The 20145-nt window shown below is 28.1% G+C and overlaps 1 protein-coding gene across 2 annotated transcripts in view; it reads right to left on the reverse strand.

Moving 5' to 3' along the window:
• Positions 1-436: 436 nt before the first annotated feature.
• LOC100203821 (secretory carrier-associated membrane protein 2) overlaps positions 437-20145 on the reverse strand; it is an 87672-nt gene continuing 67963 nt past the window's right edge. For both annotated transcript variants that reach the window (XM_065816319.1, XM_065816321.1), the window contains exons 9-10: positions 20050-20145; positions 437-1134 (exon numbers count right to left, since the gene is read on the reverse strand). The exon at positions 20050-20145 is cut by the window's right edge and continues 22 nt beyond it. In XM_065816319.1, the coding sequence (XP_065672391.1) occupies positions 991-1134; positions 20050-20145 (240 nt within the window). In that variant the 3' untranslated portion in view covers positions 437-990. The remainder of the gene's footprint in view (positions 1135-20049) is intronic.

Below are 20145 nucleotides of genomic sequence, written 5' to 3' on the forward strand. Positions count from 1 at the left end.
TTAAACGCATATGCTTGACTATTTATACTTAAAAAATAGGGGAAATCTTAGCATAAAAGAGTATTCCTATTGCATTTTTTACTTTTATGTTGCAATATTCAACAAACTTAATACAAAGTATAATAAATTGTTTTCATTGAATAATAATCCCTAAGCAATTTAATTTGTAAGATTATAATAATTTCAGTTTTTAGATTAAATTTTTTTAAACTATTTTTTGTGTTGAGTTACTAAAAATAATTAACTAATGTCTTTTTTTTTGAAAGCTTTTCTATAACAGATGCCGGTATATTATCCTGTCACGCTAAAAATCAGCCTTCCATTGTTCGGTTTACAAGGTTTACACTTTACAAGGTTTGATATAAAGATAGGCTTAATCGAGTCGCATGAAAGATGTCTTATAATGTTGTCTCGAAGCAGACAAGGAAAAAACCCATTACATTATAGGAGTTTGCAACTAATTTTCAACAATACAAAAATATTTATAAATGATAAATAAAAGCAAAAACCAAACAAGTTAGCTAAACAAACAAAAAAGAAAAAATTAGAAAAAAAGAAAAGAAAAAAACTAATGCAATCCAATAAAGTGTAAAAACTTTTATTTAAAAATTAAGGCATTAATATGAAGTTAAGAATTTTTAAAATTCATGCCAGAAACAACCAAAAAATATAAAACCACAGAAAAGTATGCACACGCGCACTTGCGACTGAAACGATTGATTACAAAAAAAGTTAGCAATAATATAAAAATTAACAAAATAAACATTAATTAACAAAATTACTTCAAAATTAATTCAATTAATTAAATTAATTCAAAATAAAATCGTAAGTAAAACTAGAACATAGAAAAAACCCTTACAATAAACTCTCAAAATTAGTAAGATATTAAACCGTATTTCTCAATTATAATTAAATGGTTCATACCATAACCAACAATGAAAACAAAGTATCTTTTTTTTAAAAAAAACAAACTACAAACAACACTATGTATTAGTATCTTGTTCCTGATTGTAATCCACCTTTAACAGCTTCAGCAGCTGCATTTTGAACATTTTTATTTGAGGCTACACCGCGACCAAATTCAACTTGCGCTTTTTCAAAGCTTGCTCCACTTCGTCTGTAAGCAGAATGAACCTAGAAATAATAAGTTATGATCAAGCCGACATCTATTAACAAGTTCGTATTTTAAATGATATCAAAACCTTGTGAAAGCAGTTGCCTCACTGCCCAGCAAAAAATTAAAGTAATCAGTCTAAAGTCAATAGATTTTTAAGAATCCTATAAGACTTCAGACCAAAAAAGAAATAAATTGATAACTAAAAATTTCTTTCAATTTAATTTGACTAAATTTTTTTTAAGGTTTTCTCATGCTTGTAAGTTTGCATTGAAAATCTCGCACTCCATAGTCTAAAATAACATGCCTCCCGCGAAAATTTTCTCGCTTCTTTTGAAATTTAGAAAATATGATCATAAAACAAGATTACTTTAAACATAATATTTAGGAAGGTATATCGTTGAAGATAGTGCAAATCTGCGTAAGTAGCATTGGATAATACATCTCATTTGAAAAATGTAGCCAATTAACATTGAGCATATAAATTAATGACTCAAACATTTATCTATTGTTGACATTACAAAGAACATGAATAAAACTCTCTATGCCAAAATGAGCTTAATTTCTGTTGAAATAAAAAAATAGAAAGTTTTAACCTTCTCCTGTAAAACTATAGTGTAAACTGTAGTGTAGATACGCGGTATTATCCAATGCTAGTTACGCGGACTTGCTCTATCCCCGACGATATAATGTGAATTGATATCGTTTTTTTGAAAAGTTTTCAGAAAAGAGATAAAAACACTGAAATTTAAAAACCTGTGATAATAAGTGTTTTCAAGCGCTATTTTCACTTTTTTATTGTGCTGTATAAATTTTGAAACTAAAAGTGTTATTCGTTGTGCAGATTCCTTCAACAATAAGGCTGGAAAACTGAATTTTACCTTAATGGATGCAAAAACGCGCGTTTTGAGTTTACAACTTGTATTTTTAAGTATTAATAATGTAAGATTTTTAAAAATGTATCAAAAAACTAGTGCTGTTATCGACTTCGACTAAATTGACTAAAAGTCGACTAGTCAAAATTAGTCGAATAAAAAAAAAACGAATAGTCAATTTAATTGACTATAGACTTCCTACTAATCGATTAAAAGTTGATTTAGTCGAGTGAATCTTAAAATTCTTTATCTTGTCATTCGATTTAACTTTCCAATTTTTTATCTTTGTTTGTTTGTTTAAAAATAACTATAGAAAAATGTACTAAGATAACTAGAGATGTCACGGTAGTGATTTTGCCGAATACCGAGTATTCGGCTAGACGCTCGGCCGAAGCACCAAAGATTCGGCTGCCGAATGACATTTTCCGATTTTGAGAGTTCTGACCTGATTTATTGATGTGTATATCGTAGGTACACTGGCAAAACAAATTAAGTCAAAAATTGGCAGTTTTGTAAATTTTACAACACTCTACAAACTGGCAAAATACAAGTCGAATGAAACATCTTTAAAGATGTTTAAATGTATTATTATAATCAGAGAAAAGCTTTTCTTTGGTTATAAAATTCCATTTAACGTTAACTCATAAAACGGGTGTTTTATTTAGGCTATGAGCTTTTAAATTAAAAAAAATAAAAGCTATTAAATAAATAAACACTTAACATTATGGTGTATTTAAATGTCAACATCAAATGCAATTTAATAAGATTACAAAGTTTCATATTGGAAGAAAATATAAATGATTGATTTCTCTTAACAAGGATTTTTGAATTTTTTGCCAGAATACCCATAAATATGTTAAGGGTATTCTGGCAAAAACTTTACGCTGTGTGCACGTTTTTGTTAATTTATAACTTAACTGTGTAACAGCACACATTATTTGTTGACTGATACATCATTTTGATTTAACTATAGTTAGGTATAAACGTATGGTACTCTTCAAACCACTCAAAAAGATTACAAAAATAACCAGCACAGGTATTTGCATTTCAGAGATAATTTCACTACCGTCATGCGGTGCTACTTAAGTTACCCGGGGTTACTTGAAGCCAAAAAAAAAAAAAAAATGTTTATTTATTTTTTTATAGAATTATTTGCAAGAAGTGATCAAAAAAATATCTTTTTAAAAGAAACTACAATAATGGTAAAAATTTAGTGTAAAACTTTTGTCTGTCCAGACATAACTAAAACAGACAAAAATTATTTGACAACATTTCTTAAAAGAAGTATCAGTTGCTACAAAATGTAGCAATTATAATTGTATTTATTTTTATTATTTTGATAAAAATTGTATTTATGCTTGAAGTTCAAAATTGGGGCTACTTGAACCCAAATGTCATTGTAGCCGCTTATGTTTGAAAATGATTAAATTTGTTTTCCATTAACATAAAACCCCTAAGTGTAATAATATATTTAAAAGAAATTGATATACCTGTTATTTTAACCATGTTTTTAATATTTGTTAGATTATAAAACCTATACCTAAATAATGTTGATGGTTGGTTAAAGCTATTGTTATACACCTTTTTGGGCATACTTTGTGCTATTATAACTGGTTCTACAAGATTGTTTCGCAAATATAAAAGAAAATTGGGATCTAGACCTTACAAAGACTATAGCGATCAAAACTTAGACCAAGCCTGTATTAATATTGAACGTGGAGCTATGAGTCAACGATTTGCTAAAGATCAATTTCGAATCAGCCGTTCCAGCATTAAGAGAGCTTTTTGACGATGCCGCCGCCTTACTATCACAAACAAACATCCAGCTGTCTTCACGCCTGAACCGTCATTTTGTGATCACTTGAACAAAGTTTCAACTTTTGGCAACCCACTGACCTCATTTAATCTTCGAATTATTGTGAAATCCTATCAAGATCGATTAGAAAGTGAAGTTCAATGTTTCAATGAAAATCTCCCAGGTGTCAAATGGGTCCCAGGTGTCAAATGGCCTTTATTAGAGACATCATGAGCTATCCGAGAGATTTGCTGGAAACCTCAAAAAAGTCATCTGTACTACACTACAGGGCTTTCATACTTTGAGTTCAAGTAGCCCCACAACAGGGGCTACTACTTGAACCCAACCTTAAACCCCCAAAAAAGGGGGGACCGAAGTCCACCCAAATATTTTTTCTCTACAATCATCATTACTAATTCATAAGTCCATGAATTTGCAACAAGTTTTTTTTACATTGACATAAATATGAGAGAGAACCACGAACATTGTGGTTCTCTCTCACATTTATTACATGTATTAAAATTGGGTCCAAGTAGCACCGTTTAACAGTAGTTGATATAGATAGGTCTTCACGACAACCTGAACTTAAAACATCGTTTAGCTTTAATGGGAATGTTGACTATACAATTGCAATAAGACAATGCGAAAGACTGCTTGACACCGATGAACCGTCGTCGGTGACTAGTAGCACCGGTGATGATTTAGCTCTAATTCGCAAGAAAAAGAAATATAAATGAAAACGATCAAACTAATCTCTACGAAAAAATGCTCACATATGAAGATGTGAGAAAGAATAATTCCTATTGCAAACAATATTAGTTTTTATATGAAACCATTCGCTTTAATTGGACAGCAAACCCTTTCAAGTGTTGGTCAGCTAATGCGAAACATTATCCTAACAGAAATTGCTAAATTCTTTTGATCATTTGCCGGTGCCAGTGTACATAGTGAATGGCTATTTTAGGAAGTATGACATCTCTAAATATAATTAGAGTTGCTACTCAAAAAAAACTAACGCAATTAATTTTGAAAAACACGTTTTTTTTTTGCAAGAGAATCTAAGCGCTCCTAAAAACATGTTTATAATGCGTTTTTTTGCATTTTTTTAGTATTCTTTAAATTTTAGATGTTAATGAACCTTGAAACAGTTCCATCTCAAATAAACTTTAAAGTATACATGCTTTTTGTTTAATATAATGTGCAATACCCTATATATTAGCTATAACTATTTACACATCAGTGTTAAAAAAAAACGCTGCGAAATATAAGAAAAATTATTATTTGTAAAGTTACTCTTTTATAATACTACTGTATTAAATTTTAAACATAGTTAAGGTAAGTCCATTAGTTATTTCAAATAAAAGAAGGGAAAAAAGTCTGAAAATTTTGGACAATTGCTGACAAGCAGAAAGGGGAAGTCAAGAAATTGACAACAAAGGGAAGGGGAGGTGAAAATTGCCAAAAAATTGTTGATATAATTAATGGGCAGCCACGAGGTAGATTTTGAAGATTCAATTTTGTTACTCAGTAATAGGTATTTTCAATCTTGTTGTATTGTTATTCATATTACTATGTTGTTCATATGCTCAAACACTGTCCAATACTTCTAGTTAAATTTTATCGCTTCCATCAACAAGTACTGCAGTTGAAAAATCATTTAGTAGACAATCTTTAAATCAACAATTAAAATCAAAATAGATTTAGACAAAAGCAGGGTGTGCCATGATACAGGAGTCCCCACAAAATTAGGGGTCCCAAAACCTGAAGATAAAAAAATAGACTTGTTTCATGATGCACCTGGGCACAGCAACACCAAAAAATTTAATGTAATTTACACTATGATTAACTTGGCATGCTAACTTCATCAGCTGTTATGCACAACATTTGAACAAACCTAGGTGTTGTTATGACTAACAATCTGAAGGTTAAAAAACAAGTCTTCGCGGCTGCATCAGCTGGCAACCGCATAATTGGCAAGCTCAAGAAAGCTTTTCAAGGTTGAAGTTCAGCATTATGGTGCACACTGTATACTTCATACGATTGCCTGCTTATAGAATTAGCAGTAAAAGCCACCATTTCCAGCTCAAGACATAGCCAAACTCAAACAAGTTCAACACTGAGCCACAAAACATACTGCCAACTTAAAACACTTGCCTTGTATTCAGACACTATCAAGAATTAACTTGACAAAGCTAACTGAACGATAAGAAATAGACCTTATTGAGGAAATCAACAAAGTTAACTTCTCAGTTCACCAGCTTCAACCAAACACCAAGCCTTTAAAGTAGTCTTCGATCGTGTGGACACACAAAACAGCTAAAAGCACAGCTTGTACAAAACTGTGCAGAAAGAAACTAACCATGTTGTCAAACCATGGATTGCTTCTCCTCAAAATCCGATGGACTTGAGCAACCTGAACAATTTTAACTATGAACTTTCTTTGCTCCAGCGTCATAACTTTATCTGAAATCTAAAAACTATATTTTCATTACAGAGTGGCCTGGTGTGCCACTTTTTGTCAATAATTTGTAAATTTTGTTTGATCATGAATAAACCAAACAAACAATATTGATGACTTGATTATAGTAGACATAATCAAAAACAAAGTCTTATCCAAAAAAAAATGTAAAAGGTGAACTTTGGTAGGCTACTTTAAAAAGAAATTTTTGAAATTTTGATTTCAAAAAATTATTTCTGGGATTAACAGCCCAGGACCCTCATGGGGGAATGGGCTTCCACATGGCATAGGGGCCCCACAGGGGTAAATCCGGCCCTTGATTATCAAAGGACAGAGTATTAAAATTAGTTTTTATTTCCCATAATTTAGATCTTGAAAATCAAAAATGTGATGTAGAATAATATATGACTTGAAGTCAAAGACAAGAATTTATTCTGGGTAGTGGTGTTACTAAACAGTTACTGAACTGACGTTACTAAACATTCTGTTTAGTAAGGTTGGTTCAGTAACCTGTTGTTTAAAAAATAATTTAAATTATTTTTTAGACAACTATTTAAAATTTTGTATTAATTTGACATTATAATAAATTTCAAAATAACTTGTATAAAATAACAAGTTTCTTTAATTTAAAAAACCTAAAATTCAAAAAACGAACAAAAAAACCCCCCAAAAAAACAACAAACAAACAAAAAAAAACCCATTAAAAAAAAAAAACCAGATTAAAAATAAAAAGGTTTTTTTTGCAACTCTAACTATTACTTATTTTGTGCTTACTCTTATAAAGTTTTATCGAATTCATAGCATATTAGCATTATTTAGACCTTTTCCGGTGCTCTGTAATAAGACCGTAATAATAACTACATAAGAAAAAAAGAGAAAACAATTATACCTAATTAAACAATCAGTTATGTATTAAATTTTTTTTTTTTTTTTAAAACATAAATATTTTTTAATAAAAATTTCAGTTTATAAATCTGAACTAATATTTTCTACAAAACACGCATATAACTATTTAATTCTAACGTGGCTTGCGGTAAAATGCTCATTTTCTAACAGCTGTTTTATCATAATTTCAATAGGATTTAATATGCTGATATAGATTTTATATTATGATAAGAAATAAACCAAAAGCTTATTTTTGACAAATCAAGATGTAGTAAGCTGGAGATTCTTAAAGCCTGTGTTTACACAAGTTTTAGTTTTTACCAGTGAATGAAAGAATTATTTTCTAATTTTTAAGGCCGATTTACACTGATTTTTTTTAGCTTTGAGCTATAAAGTTTTTGTTGCTAACAAGTAAAAATTAATGAATGAGGGGGGGGGGGGTTAATAAGCTTGGGGTGGGTGGGAAAATTTTCTAAAAATTAATAAACATCCGCCCCTTTTTATTAAAGACTAGAGAGTAAATACTTTCATACAGGGCTGCTTCAAGATGGCTCGGGCCCTGGGGTAAAATTAAGTTGTGAAGCTCCAAAATCAAAATATTTTCTATACAATCACATTGTAAATATGATTATAAAGACTTTGATATATACTAAGTATTTAAGGCAGTCCTTAAACCATTGGGGTCTGGGAATAAATTGTCCAGTTATCGGAGTGGCAGTTCTCTCATATTGTTTTGCTCCATTAATATTTAAATGATATGATGTTAAAAAATAGAAAGCAAAAATAAATTACTTTATTTTTATGACAATTTATTTCAAAAAAATAAACTATTACCATATTTCAACTAAATCGACTTTTAGTCGACTTAAGAAAATACTCGTTTTTTTAGTCGTTTTTACGATTACGATTATCGAATTATGAAATTAGTTGATTTAGTTGACAGTCAAATTATTAAATAGTCATAACAACACTGCAAAAAACACATATTCTTTGATGTTTTCATTTTGAAATATGTCATTAAAAAATAATAAATAACATGTTGTAAACTCCAAATGTAGTTTTGAGTATATACTAGTCATTTGCCAAATATTTTAAGAAATGGTTGAAAGCCTATCTACTATGAATATGCCTTTTGATTCTCATTATTTGTGCTTCATGCAAAGTCAAAATGCAATAGACAAAAAATTAAATGTTAGATGTTGAAAAAAAATATATTGAAAATGTTACTGTTGTGTGTCAATTTCTTTATTATTTTCATTATTTTCTGGTACCATCAATGTATCATTCTCATTTTTGACCTCATAAACCTGTTACAGACAATGAAACCTGTTACAGACAATGAATCCTGTCACAGTTCAGGTTTATTAAAATAAGTGGCTGGTTTTAGGGGAGGTCACGGGGGTAGTAGCCCCCTCCTTGGGACTTTTTTCAGAAATATTTTTTTGGAAATTGACTATTATAAAGAATTGGATTATTTAACTGACGAATGAAATTGACTATCTATAATATAATTGCTACACAAACATTTAACGTTGTTTCATCAGTTACTAGGCTTTGAAAGAGCGCATTCTCAAAATGTACGCAGTCATTGGAGAAAGATCTCTTGAGCGAGTTAAAACTTTTTACCTTTTGGAATTTAATTATTATTTATTAGTTTAGAAATATTACATAAAGAATCATATTAAGATAAATAATCATCGTTAAGATCATATTATAATTGAAGTAAGTATAGAAAATAGTTATATATAACATTTTTATTAGATATAAGTAAAAAGAATCACTCCTTTTAATTTGTTAAGTCGTTTACATTTTGTTTGCTTTAGTTTTTTTTTTAGCTTTATTTTTTTTTTTAGCAGTTTTGTTTTTATTGAATTATTTTTAATTTTTTATTATTTTTTTTTAGCAATTTTGATTTTATTTTTAGAAGGAAAATAGGGGTATGGATGAGGCCGAATTATTTTTTATGCAACAAAAACGTTATACTAATGCTTTTTCATAAAATTGGTTATTACTACTTTGAAATTTATGTGATGCTATTAACTATTTTTGTTCTTTTTTAGAAAATTTAGAAAAATAAATTAAAATTATGTGCCAACACTGACATGACATGTCACATGTTATTGTATGTAAAGGTTAAATTTTGTTATGAGGCTTACAGTTCTTATGAAAAAAAATTATAAAGGTAAAGAGTATTGTTTGTATATATATATTTTGTTTACTTTGAATCTTTTTAAATTTTCTAGCGTCATTTTTAAAATTTTTGTTTGCACATGTTTATTGTTTGCATATATGCTTTTTTGATAAGTTTGTGTATGTGGTAATATGTGCTTTATAGTTGTTTTATCAATGTGTTTTTATAATAATGTAAAGTGTTTTTTTATAGTTTGTGTATGTGTTAATATGTGTAATATAATTGTTTTATAAATGTGTTTAAATATATATATATATATATATATATATATATATATATATATATATATATATATATATATATATATATATATATATATATATATATATATATATATATATATATAAGGTTAAATATATATTGTGTTTATAGTTGGTACATATGTTTATATTATGTTGTTTCCATGTTTTCAAAGTGCTGTGACTTGGTAAACATGTAGAGCAAGATTTGTTAACCTTATAAGCCAAGTGATGTACTTATAACAGAGGGTTACACGACAGTGTTTAGTGTCAAACTGTTACTGCTTTAGGTCTAGGTGTTTTCAAGCCTTTATTATTATTCTAAAAATACATAACGTATTTTAATAACATTTTGCATACTGTTGTTATTTATGTTCTGTTATATATGAATGTTATGTTACTTAAGTTATGTTATATGAATATTATATTAACTTATGGTGTGTGCTATTGTTGTGTGTTGTTGCTGTGATTTTGTTTTTTCGTTATCTTTTGAGTTGATAGACATTTGACTTACATTCACGTTGGTGTCTATTGTTGAAAATGATAAATTGGTAATTTTATTATTAAAAATCACTGCTTTTAATCATTCACTAAAAGCCAAGTCAAATTATTTTGCCATATATACAATTTGTTTTATCTCAATTTGATTTTTTGTCTTTAGCGCTGTTTACTACATGATTTTGCTATAAATATTTTGGAATCATGATGTTCCAGCATAAATTATTTTCTAAAAGTTAACATGAAATAATAATATTTAACAACTACTACTCTGGTAAATCACAACAGCTTTTCTCTATAAGGTACATTGAGTTTCATTTTTTGTATGTTATCTTATTCTTATTTACTTACTTAGTCGTTACATTTTTTATTTTAGATTTATCAGATGATGTATTTATGTGGTATAGAAGAACAAAATATTGTAAAGTCTTGTGAATTTTTTAAAAACGTTTACAAATAACTTTTCTAAAGAAATAATATTGAAGTTTGCAAAAAAGGTTTACAACGTTTTTTTTTTTAATTTTTCTGTGTTAGCAGTATGTTTATTATTAGAATTGCATGTTTTTAATAATTTTTTTTATTATTATTTGCTAAGTTAATTTTTTTTCAAACATCTCCTAGCTGATATATACATTTTTTTGAAGTCATAAGATTATTGTATAATTTATTTTAAATGACAGTTTATTATATATAAAAATTATTTGTGTGTGTTATTTAAAGTAGAAAAAAAATTATATAAAAAAGATCACAATCTTGGAGATTCATTTAAGATTTTTTGTTACTACTTTCAATTAAAAGTGAAGTTTAAATGGATAATATTAGGCTAGAAACAGATATTAGTTTAGAAAATGGAAATGTTAATAGGCAAGTTAATCGCCTCAGAAATGATAGAAATTAATAATCAACAAAGTGCTAGAAATGCTGCTCGGCAAGCAGCAAATAATTCGAATCCATATGAGGAGAGCTTGTTTAGGCGAGTTGAAAATAATTGTCGCAGAAATGAAAGAGATAGGCTTAGGCGAGACGAAATTAATAATTGACAAAATGCTAGTATTGCTGCTAGATACGAAAGAATGTATTGTATAGCAAGAAGTAATACTATTCAGATTATAAATTTAGGAGAAATGAATTATATTTATCAACATTGTGGTGCTAAGAAATTTCCTGATGAAACACATTTTTTATGTTGCCATAATGGAAAGGTAGTTTTGTCTCAACCTTCACCATTTCCACAAGATTTACAAGATTTATTCAAAGGAAATTATGCAGATGGAAATACCAATCTGAATTTTTTAAAATATATTAGAAATTATAATGCCTATATTTCTTTTGTTTCATTTAAAGCTAATGTAGTTCAACCCATGAATCATAGGCCGCCATGTTTTAGAATATGTGGTCAAGTTTTTCATTGTATAGGTAATCTTAGGCCAAATTAAGATGTTCCGCCAACATATTGTCAACTATACATCTATGATCCACTTGCAGCAGTAAATTTTAGAATGCAATAACGTGGTAATGATCTTTGCTTTAATGATTTAATGTTTCAATTGCAAACTATTATTAGTGAAGAGAAGCCATTTGCTCTTGAATTTAAAAACATGGCTGTAGTGGAAAATGAAGAAATTCGCCGAGCAGCTCTAGAAGGTCTAGAAGTGTCAATTGTAAAAATGTCTTTACTTGAAGGGCAAGATAAGCGTCACTATAATCTCCCTTCACATAATGAAGTTGCAGTTGTATTTGTTGGTGAAGATGGTGCACCACCTGTTCCAGGAAAGTTGTTATTTACCCAAGAGGTTATCCTCTTAAAACTATTTCAAGTATGTCTGCCAACTTAGATCCTATGGTTTATCCTCTATATTTTCCAAGGGGTGATGCTGGTTGGCATAATCAATTGGCTCACAACCCTGAACGTGCTACATTGGTTAGAAATCATGTTACATTATCTCAGTATTACAATTATAAACTTCCAGTTATTCAATTGTTTTCTTCATTTTTTTATGGCAAAAAACTGCTTCAGCAACATGCTGTTGATGCGTATGTTAAAATTGAAGGCCAGCACCTTGCTTTCATCAGAAATAACCAAAACAAACTAAGAAGCGAGCAGTATGATGCCTTATAAGAACATGTAAACAATCTTGGAAATGATCAATGTTAGACCAGGGCATGTTGTATTTTTGTCATCAGCTTATGTAGGAAGTCCTAGAGCTTTAAAAGAAAACTTTGAAGATGCTATGGCTATAATTAAAAAGTATGGTAAACCAGATCTTTTTATTACTTTCACTTGCAACCCAAAATGGTCAGACAGCAAATGATAGACCTGACTTGGTTACACAAGTATTTAAATTTAAATTAAATAACCTTCTCAATGATATTTTTAAGCATGGTGTATTAGGGAAAGTTGTAACACATGTTCAGGTTATTGAATTTCAAAAGGGTGGTTTGCCACATGTTCATATTTTACTTCACTTTGCAAATGATGATAAGCTTGAAACAGCACATGATATCAATAATTTAATATCTGCAGAAATTCCAGATCCGATTGTAATCATGATCTTTATGACGCTGTTAAAACTTGCATGATTCGTCGTGATAATACTTTGGTTATCAATATTAAAGGTAACAATGTAGATAACCGCTGGGTGCTACCTTACAATCCATGGTTATCAAAGAAATATCAAGCTCACATTAATGTTGAAGCTTGCATGTCTGTTAAGGCTGTTAAATATTTCTACAAATGCATATACAAGGGTCACGACTGTGCCAATATTTTAATAAATGAACAAATTAATCACGATGAAGTAAACACTTTTTTAAATTGTTGTTATGTTAGTGCACCTGAAGCATTGTGGTGAATTTTCGAGTATCCAATAAGCCATATGTCACACACTATTATACGCCTTAAAGTTCATCTACCTGAAAATCAACTAGTGTATTTTAGAGAAGGAGCAGAACAAATGGCTTTAGATTGTGCAGTTCGACGCACCTAACGGCATGATTTAAGTTAAATACTGAAAATGAAAGAGCACATTGCTGTTCGTATGTAAACATTCCTTATCACTTTATATTTGATGATAAACATTGTAAATGTAAGGTTAGATAAAGGGGTGGTAATAATGGTGATAGTAAGAAAGTATAAAGTTAATCCAACTGGAGAATTATTTTTTCTAAGACTGTTACTTTTGCAGGCAAAAGCAACATTTTGGGAAAATTGTGTTTTCGTAAAGCGTGCGTTTTAAAAGGTTTGTTGCAAGATGACACTGCTTGGCAGAATACTTTTTGTGAGGCGGTTTTAACATATATGCGAAAGCAAATTAGACAGTTGTTTTCAATAATTTTGACCTTTTATGAACCTGACAATCCTTTACATCTCTGGGATACATACAAAATAATTAGTCTTTATTGATTATTCTTAATGGTTAAATTTATGTTATTTTTTTCATGTTTCATTTAATTCGTCTTAAGGCATTTGAAATATAATTTTGACAAAAAAAATAAAAAGTTTAATAAAAAAAATAAAAAGTTAAATAAAAAAAGTGAAAAGTCATTTCTGGACAACAGACGTTTTTCCTTTGAACATTGTGGGGACACTAGATCTTTTATATTGACCTAACTTTGTTTCACATTGTCGTAGGACAACAGTCTTTATACCTCTGTAGATACTGAAAAAACTAAAAAGGACTCATACATAACTCATTTTCACAAAAAACTGGATAACCGACCTTTGTCTTCTGAGGTACAGATATTAAGATTTAAAGTTTATTTTAGTTTATAGTTTTGGTTTAGTTTATAGTTATTTTTAGTTTACTTTTAGTTAGATTTAGCTTCAGTTATCTTTTTTCTTACTTTAGACAACTTTATGGAGGAAATGAGGGGAATAGTTAAAAAAATTATAATTATATATTTATTTATATGTAAATATTATCTTATCGATTATTCTGAGGTTAATTTTTTGTCTTTAGTTTCTGGTAGAAGCGTAACTGGTAGGGCTGTGTTTTAAATTTTATACATTTTGTATGGAGAAATATGTGCAATAGGTGAAAGAATTATTTAATATAAATATGATACTTTTAAGCTGTTTGCATTTTACTCATTTTTATTAAAATAAAATTTTTCACAACCCTTTTTAATTTAATCTCTTTTTTTTTTAAAATATTTTAAGCATCCTCTTCATCCTGTGAAAATTGTGAGGTTATGCTTTATATTTTGATTAAATAAAATTGCAAATATTTATAATTTTCATTATATTCTTCTATTTGTTGTTAACATTTGAGAGCTTTTGTGATTTTAGATTCGTTAACATTTGAGCAGTACAGATATTATCCCTCCCAACAACCAGGGCCTCTCTTGGAGAGGTCCTTCAATAAGTAGTGTAGTAATGGCGGTATGGATGAGCCCTCCTTCAAATGGAGGGCTCATCCATACCGGGGTGTGGGGAGACACTGAAGAAAAAACAGCAACCAAAAGGTTGTCTCCTATCACTGAAAATATTTATAACTTTTTTGTTGCTGGTTTTTCTTCGGTGAATTTATTTTTATTTTTTTTGATTTTTTAATTTGTAATTTTTTTTAATAATATATGCTGTATATTTGATTTGTTTTGGTTTTTTTCAGTTAAAATTTTATTTGTTTTTCAACAATTAAACTTAAATATAGTTAAATTGATTCATTACCCAATTATCATAATATAATGATGCTACATTCTATTGTTTAAAATTCATCACAAAAAATGTTGAATAATCTCTAGTTTTTCCTTACTGTCTAAATAAAAGATAAAATTCCATTTGTCTAAATTTTAATAATTTTTAACCTATTCTTCATAACTTTAATTTAAATGATAATATTCCAAATACGGGATGTAATTCATTAACTGGATAAAAAACTTTTAAACTCGTTTCAAATTGCGTATAAGGAAAATGATTTGTATTATATCACTATTTTAAATGTTTGCACTATCCACGTTAAACGAAAAACGATTATTTAAAAAAAACTTTCTGTGTTTATATAATAATTTTGAAAACCAGTTTGAAAACTTTTGTTTATTTTATTGTTTAAAATGTGATTCTATTGTTAAAAATAGTTATTTGGTAGTTTAACTTATTGAAAACACTGCTTTTAAAATTTACTATAAGCCAAGACAATGTACTTAGCTATATACATGCAATTTATTTATATCTCAATTAGATTTTTTATCTTTAATGTTTATAGTTTGGCTCCTTAAAGCATTTGTTATTTTGCTTTTTAATTAAAATACTTTAAATCTATTGTGATGTCTTTTAAATTAAACTAAAGTTTACTAAAAGCCAACATGAAATAATATCATAAAATAACACCACAAGCTGCATTATGACAGCAACTTAAGTATGACAACAGGTTACTGAAGAACCATGTAAATTATTTTCCAGTTTTTTTTTCTTTTATGTCAGTTACTATTATATCAGTTACAATTTTTAGTTTAGGTTTGTCATATGACACATCAATGCAATATAAAGATCAAAGTACATATTTTTTTAAATTTGTTATACACATGTTTGATTGTAAATTAATTTTTTTTTGTTTGAAACATATTTGTACTCAATTGCTTCTTTTTTAAAGAAAAATGTATCAAGGGGATACTAAAAAATTAATAACTCCTTTATAATATATGTTCACTTCATATTAATCTTATTAATTAAAGTTCATGTTATAAAAAATATAACAAGAATTTAGCTATAGTTTTTCGTCAATTTAAAGCATGATGAAGTGTTATTATTTTGTGTCAGTAACTAAAAACGTATTGTGTTGAACTTAGGAATGTCGAGGAAAATGGTCCTGCCTTACACTGATAATGACCTATGTCAGTTGTAAATTACTCAAATAATGTTAAATAATTGGTAAATTATTTTACCTCATAATTTTTATGTTAATTTGACAGATGGTTTTATTTTTTTTAATTTGAAGGCATTTTTCTAAAAGGGTATTAGTTAAGGTTTTGCAACTTTAAATTGTGGAAAACAGCCACTATAAATTAATTATGTAACAGACTGACCATAACCTGTATTACGGGTTGTTTTCTGCTAGTTATACATAATTATACATATATGAACTTGATTATTACACTAAAGTACTAAAAAATTAAAAAAAGAAAGTTACTTAAAAATGTAAATATGCGGACCTTATTTTTTTTTGAAAGACCTTTTTAGCCCCCTCCTTGGCGAGTGATAAAACCTACCCTTCATTCAAATTAGAGCTATTATATCAAGTTTACATTAAGTCTCTTTTAATTCTGTGTTCAGAAGAAATATCTGACAAAAGATATTTTATCTATAATGAAACCTGTAAAATGCAAAATATGTAGCAAAGAATTTACAGTTGCATGATAATCTTTTAATCTTTAATGATACACAAATGAATACAACCAAGTTATAGCTCAACTTATTTCACACGCGTTAACTACTTACCAGTTAGAAAATGAAATGAAAGCTTGTTGCAAGTATTTTTAAGTATTTTTAGTAAAAAATATTTTGTACTTATGAGTTGATATTTTTATAAAAATAAAAATTATTACTGCATTATTAATTTTTACTTTTATAAAAACATCAACATAAAAAAAAAATATATATATATTAAAATCTTTTTTCAAAACTTATAATAAATAGCAAACAAACTTTCATTTTATTTCTTAGCTGGTAAATATTGTGAACTTATTTAAAACATTTAAATTAAATTTCAAGTTGTGTTTAAATGGTTTTTTGAATTTTTTTAAACCTTTGTTGTAGTAAGAACAAAAAAATAAAGAAAGAATAACTAAAGCACAAATGTAACTTTAATTGAGCCCATGAGATGCATAGTGGTCACTTTTTTCAATATTTTGAGTTATTGCCACCAATGATTAGCATTTTGTTTATTCTATTACATAGCAGAGTGGTATAAGTCTAATGATATCAATAATGATGCTATTTTTATTTACTTCCTCTAAAACAGTTTGATGATTTATGATATGATGTACTAAATGCCTCTGTATCTCAAAACTAGATATGAGTGACTTATGCCACTATGCATCTCAGGGGCTCAATTGAGCTTGAGAATAAAAACGGTTATTTTGATAGCTACAAATTTTAAGAAAAACCTATGATATCAGAACATTTAACCAGTTTAGAAGAAAATTCAAAAATGAATGCAATTACTTCTTGAAGATTTAGTTTACTATACTTTTATTTAATTTCTATCAAACTAAAATTTATTTGTTAATCATCAAAATAAACCAAAAAAATTACTTTTACATAAAAAAAAATTTACTTCAATATCCACACATACTGAAATAGCTATTTTCAATTAAACTTTTATTTTATGTCTAATGCTTTTATAAAAAGTTGTGTGACTATGAAAATAGCTGGGTTTTTTTTAATCACCATTTAGATATTATTAAACTCTTTGTCAATGAGATATTGAACAGTAGTATCAACATTAAAATCTTCAGCAGTATATCTTTTGCCAAAAAGGCTTCTGGTTAGTATAGAGAGCATTACAATCCCATTTTCTTTTAAAAAGCCATCAGAACCAATCCAATCAAATCTCTCAACATTTTGTTCTGGTTCCATATCAACTCCCATTTGCAACTGTGACCACTAAAATGATGAAAATCTCAGCTCAGTCTCGATCATTATTGTTTCTTTCTGCTTGGGAGAATGCCACTTTGAATGGAAAATTAATATGATAAAATATAAATGGGAAATAATGCTTTTGCTAACATCTATATCCTCAAACTACTAAACACAACTATTGACAGAAACGACTAAAACATTTTAGATAAATTGTATGGCTAAATTTCTGAGATGTATAATCGACAATAGGTTGCTTTTTTTGAAAAAATCTGCAGATGGGAGAAAAAACTTTGCATATTTACCACTGTGTCTGCCCATATAAGCAACGTTGGTAAAAAAGGCGTTGTGAACTTTCAGTTTAAACCCTCTTCCATGATGCTACAACAAGAGGCTCTCTTGGAGCATATAATAACCAGGAAAAAAAATTTAATGAAAATTTGTTATTGAGCCTAAAGTTATATTTTTCTACTTCCAAGTGTATTTTTCTTTTTTACATCAGAGATCAAATATCTCAATATTATTCTCAAATATTATTAGATCATGGTTTTTGTTTAAGTATCTTTAACATGAAATATGCCTTAAACAAAAACCATGATCTAATAATATTTAAGCTATCATTCAAAGTAGTTTAGAAGTTTCAACCTTTTGCTTATATGTCGTGAAATACTTTTATTTTAGCAAAGAATTAACAAGTAGTTTAGATAAGAATTAACAACTTTTAACAACAGAATCATCTAGATTTTTTATAAGCCTAAATATAGTTATAATACATCTGCATCTGCTGAAATCACTGCACTAAAAAACAGGAGTTGCACCAAACCCAGATTGTATTAACTTTACACAAACAACTCTAAACTGTTATTTACATATTTACATATAGGATAGGGAGAGGCATATCGGGACACTTAAGAAACAAATGCTATTTGTGGATAAACTAAACATAGTTAACACTGTTTTTTACAAATTTTATAAAATTCATTGGTACAAGAAAAAGAAAAACAAAAAAAATATTTCTAAAAATAAGCTACAACAATATTTTGAAATTATGATTCCAAAAATTTTTACATTTTGCAAGTAAGTGGGGCGAAATGGGACAGTTAAAAAGCAACAGTTATTCGTTAATTGTAAAGCTTTAAAACGATAAAAAAAAGAAGGCTATCATTGTTTAAACATGTTCAGACATTAAACTCTCAAAAAAGTAACATACCCATAGAAACTACATGCGCATACACCTATACACCACATACGCCCATACACCTATACACCACAAAAGAGAAACAACAACTAAAATAATTTTTTTTTTTTTTTGTTATATTTTATAATACCTTCGCTCTACCCTATCCTATATTTTATTAAATTGATAACTACTAATAAATTTAAAATTAAACAAAAAGAATTATGGATCATATAAATCACACAAAAAATTCCTAAAATATCGTGATATCCTGAGCTGGCTTATTAGCAATATGCCAATGTAGAGCAAATTTAAATATGCCATATGTATCAGCAGCTTTTCTTGTTCTAAGTTCCTTTTGACTCACAGCTAAATCTGCATTTTATCTCATTCTGGATGATTGATCTTTCTTATATAATTTCTTACCATCTTTGTTTACATTAAACACAATTAATAGTCAAAGTTAAGTTATAAAAATAAGAATTTCTTTGAATTTACTACTAATATTGCTTTTCTAAATAAAGAAAATAGTATTTTAGATTAAAAATGAAATCATCAAGGTGTAAACATCATCACGGAAATAGTAGAAATATAGTAAATTATATAAATAACTTGTTGTCACGATATGCCCCACAAAAGTCATTTTACTGAAATTAATGCTATTCCAAATATCTTTTTAAAACCAGATTCTAAAAGAGGATGAAAAATACTGTCTGAAAAGTATAGACTTTTTATAAATAAATAAAATTAGCAATAGTTAAAGATAAATCTATTGTCGTTGTATTACTTAAGAAAATACACAAATTTTGTTTTTTTTTTGCAAACTTACTGATGTATTATGGTACTTTTAATGCATTTTTGTATTTCTTAAATAATTTTTTTTTACAATAATGAAGTACAATAATTTAAAATGTTTTATCGAGAAAATAATTTTTAGCTAAGATATAATTCTTCAGGCATAACTGTCCTGTTATGCCCAACTATCCCAACTTGCCCTGCACTACCCTACCTGCAGTTTTATCCCCTAATATAATTATTTAGACATCTTAAAAAAATAATATGAAACGTGTAGCTCCACAGTCAGATTATTAACACTTTAATCAGATATTAAAACTTAAAATCAGATATTAACACTATTCTTTAAGTTTTACTTAAATGCAACTTGAAGTTTTATAAATTTAAAACTAAACAATCAATTAAAAATGATAAAAACACCTTTCACAACAGTAAATTAAAAATACCTTTCTCAACAGTAAGAGTTTAAATATAGCAAGTAGGGTCCATAAAGTAGCGGTCACAAACATCATTCCTGCAACTGCCTTATTATTGCTGACTTC

Source organism: Hydra vulgaris, chromosome 13, assembly GCF_038396675.1.
Source record: "Hydra vulgaris chromosome 13, alternate assembly HydraT2T_AEP".
Taxonomy (NCBI): Eukaryota; Metazoa; Cnidaria; class Hydrozoa; order Anthoathecata; family Hydridae; genus Hydra; species Hydra vulgaris.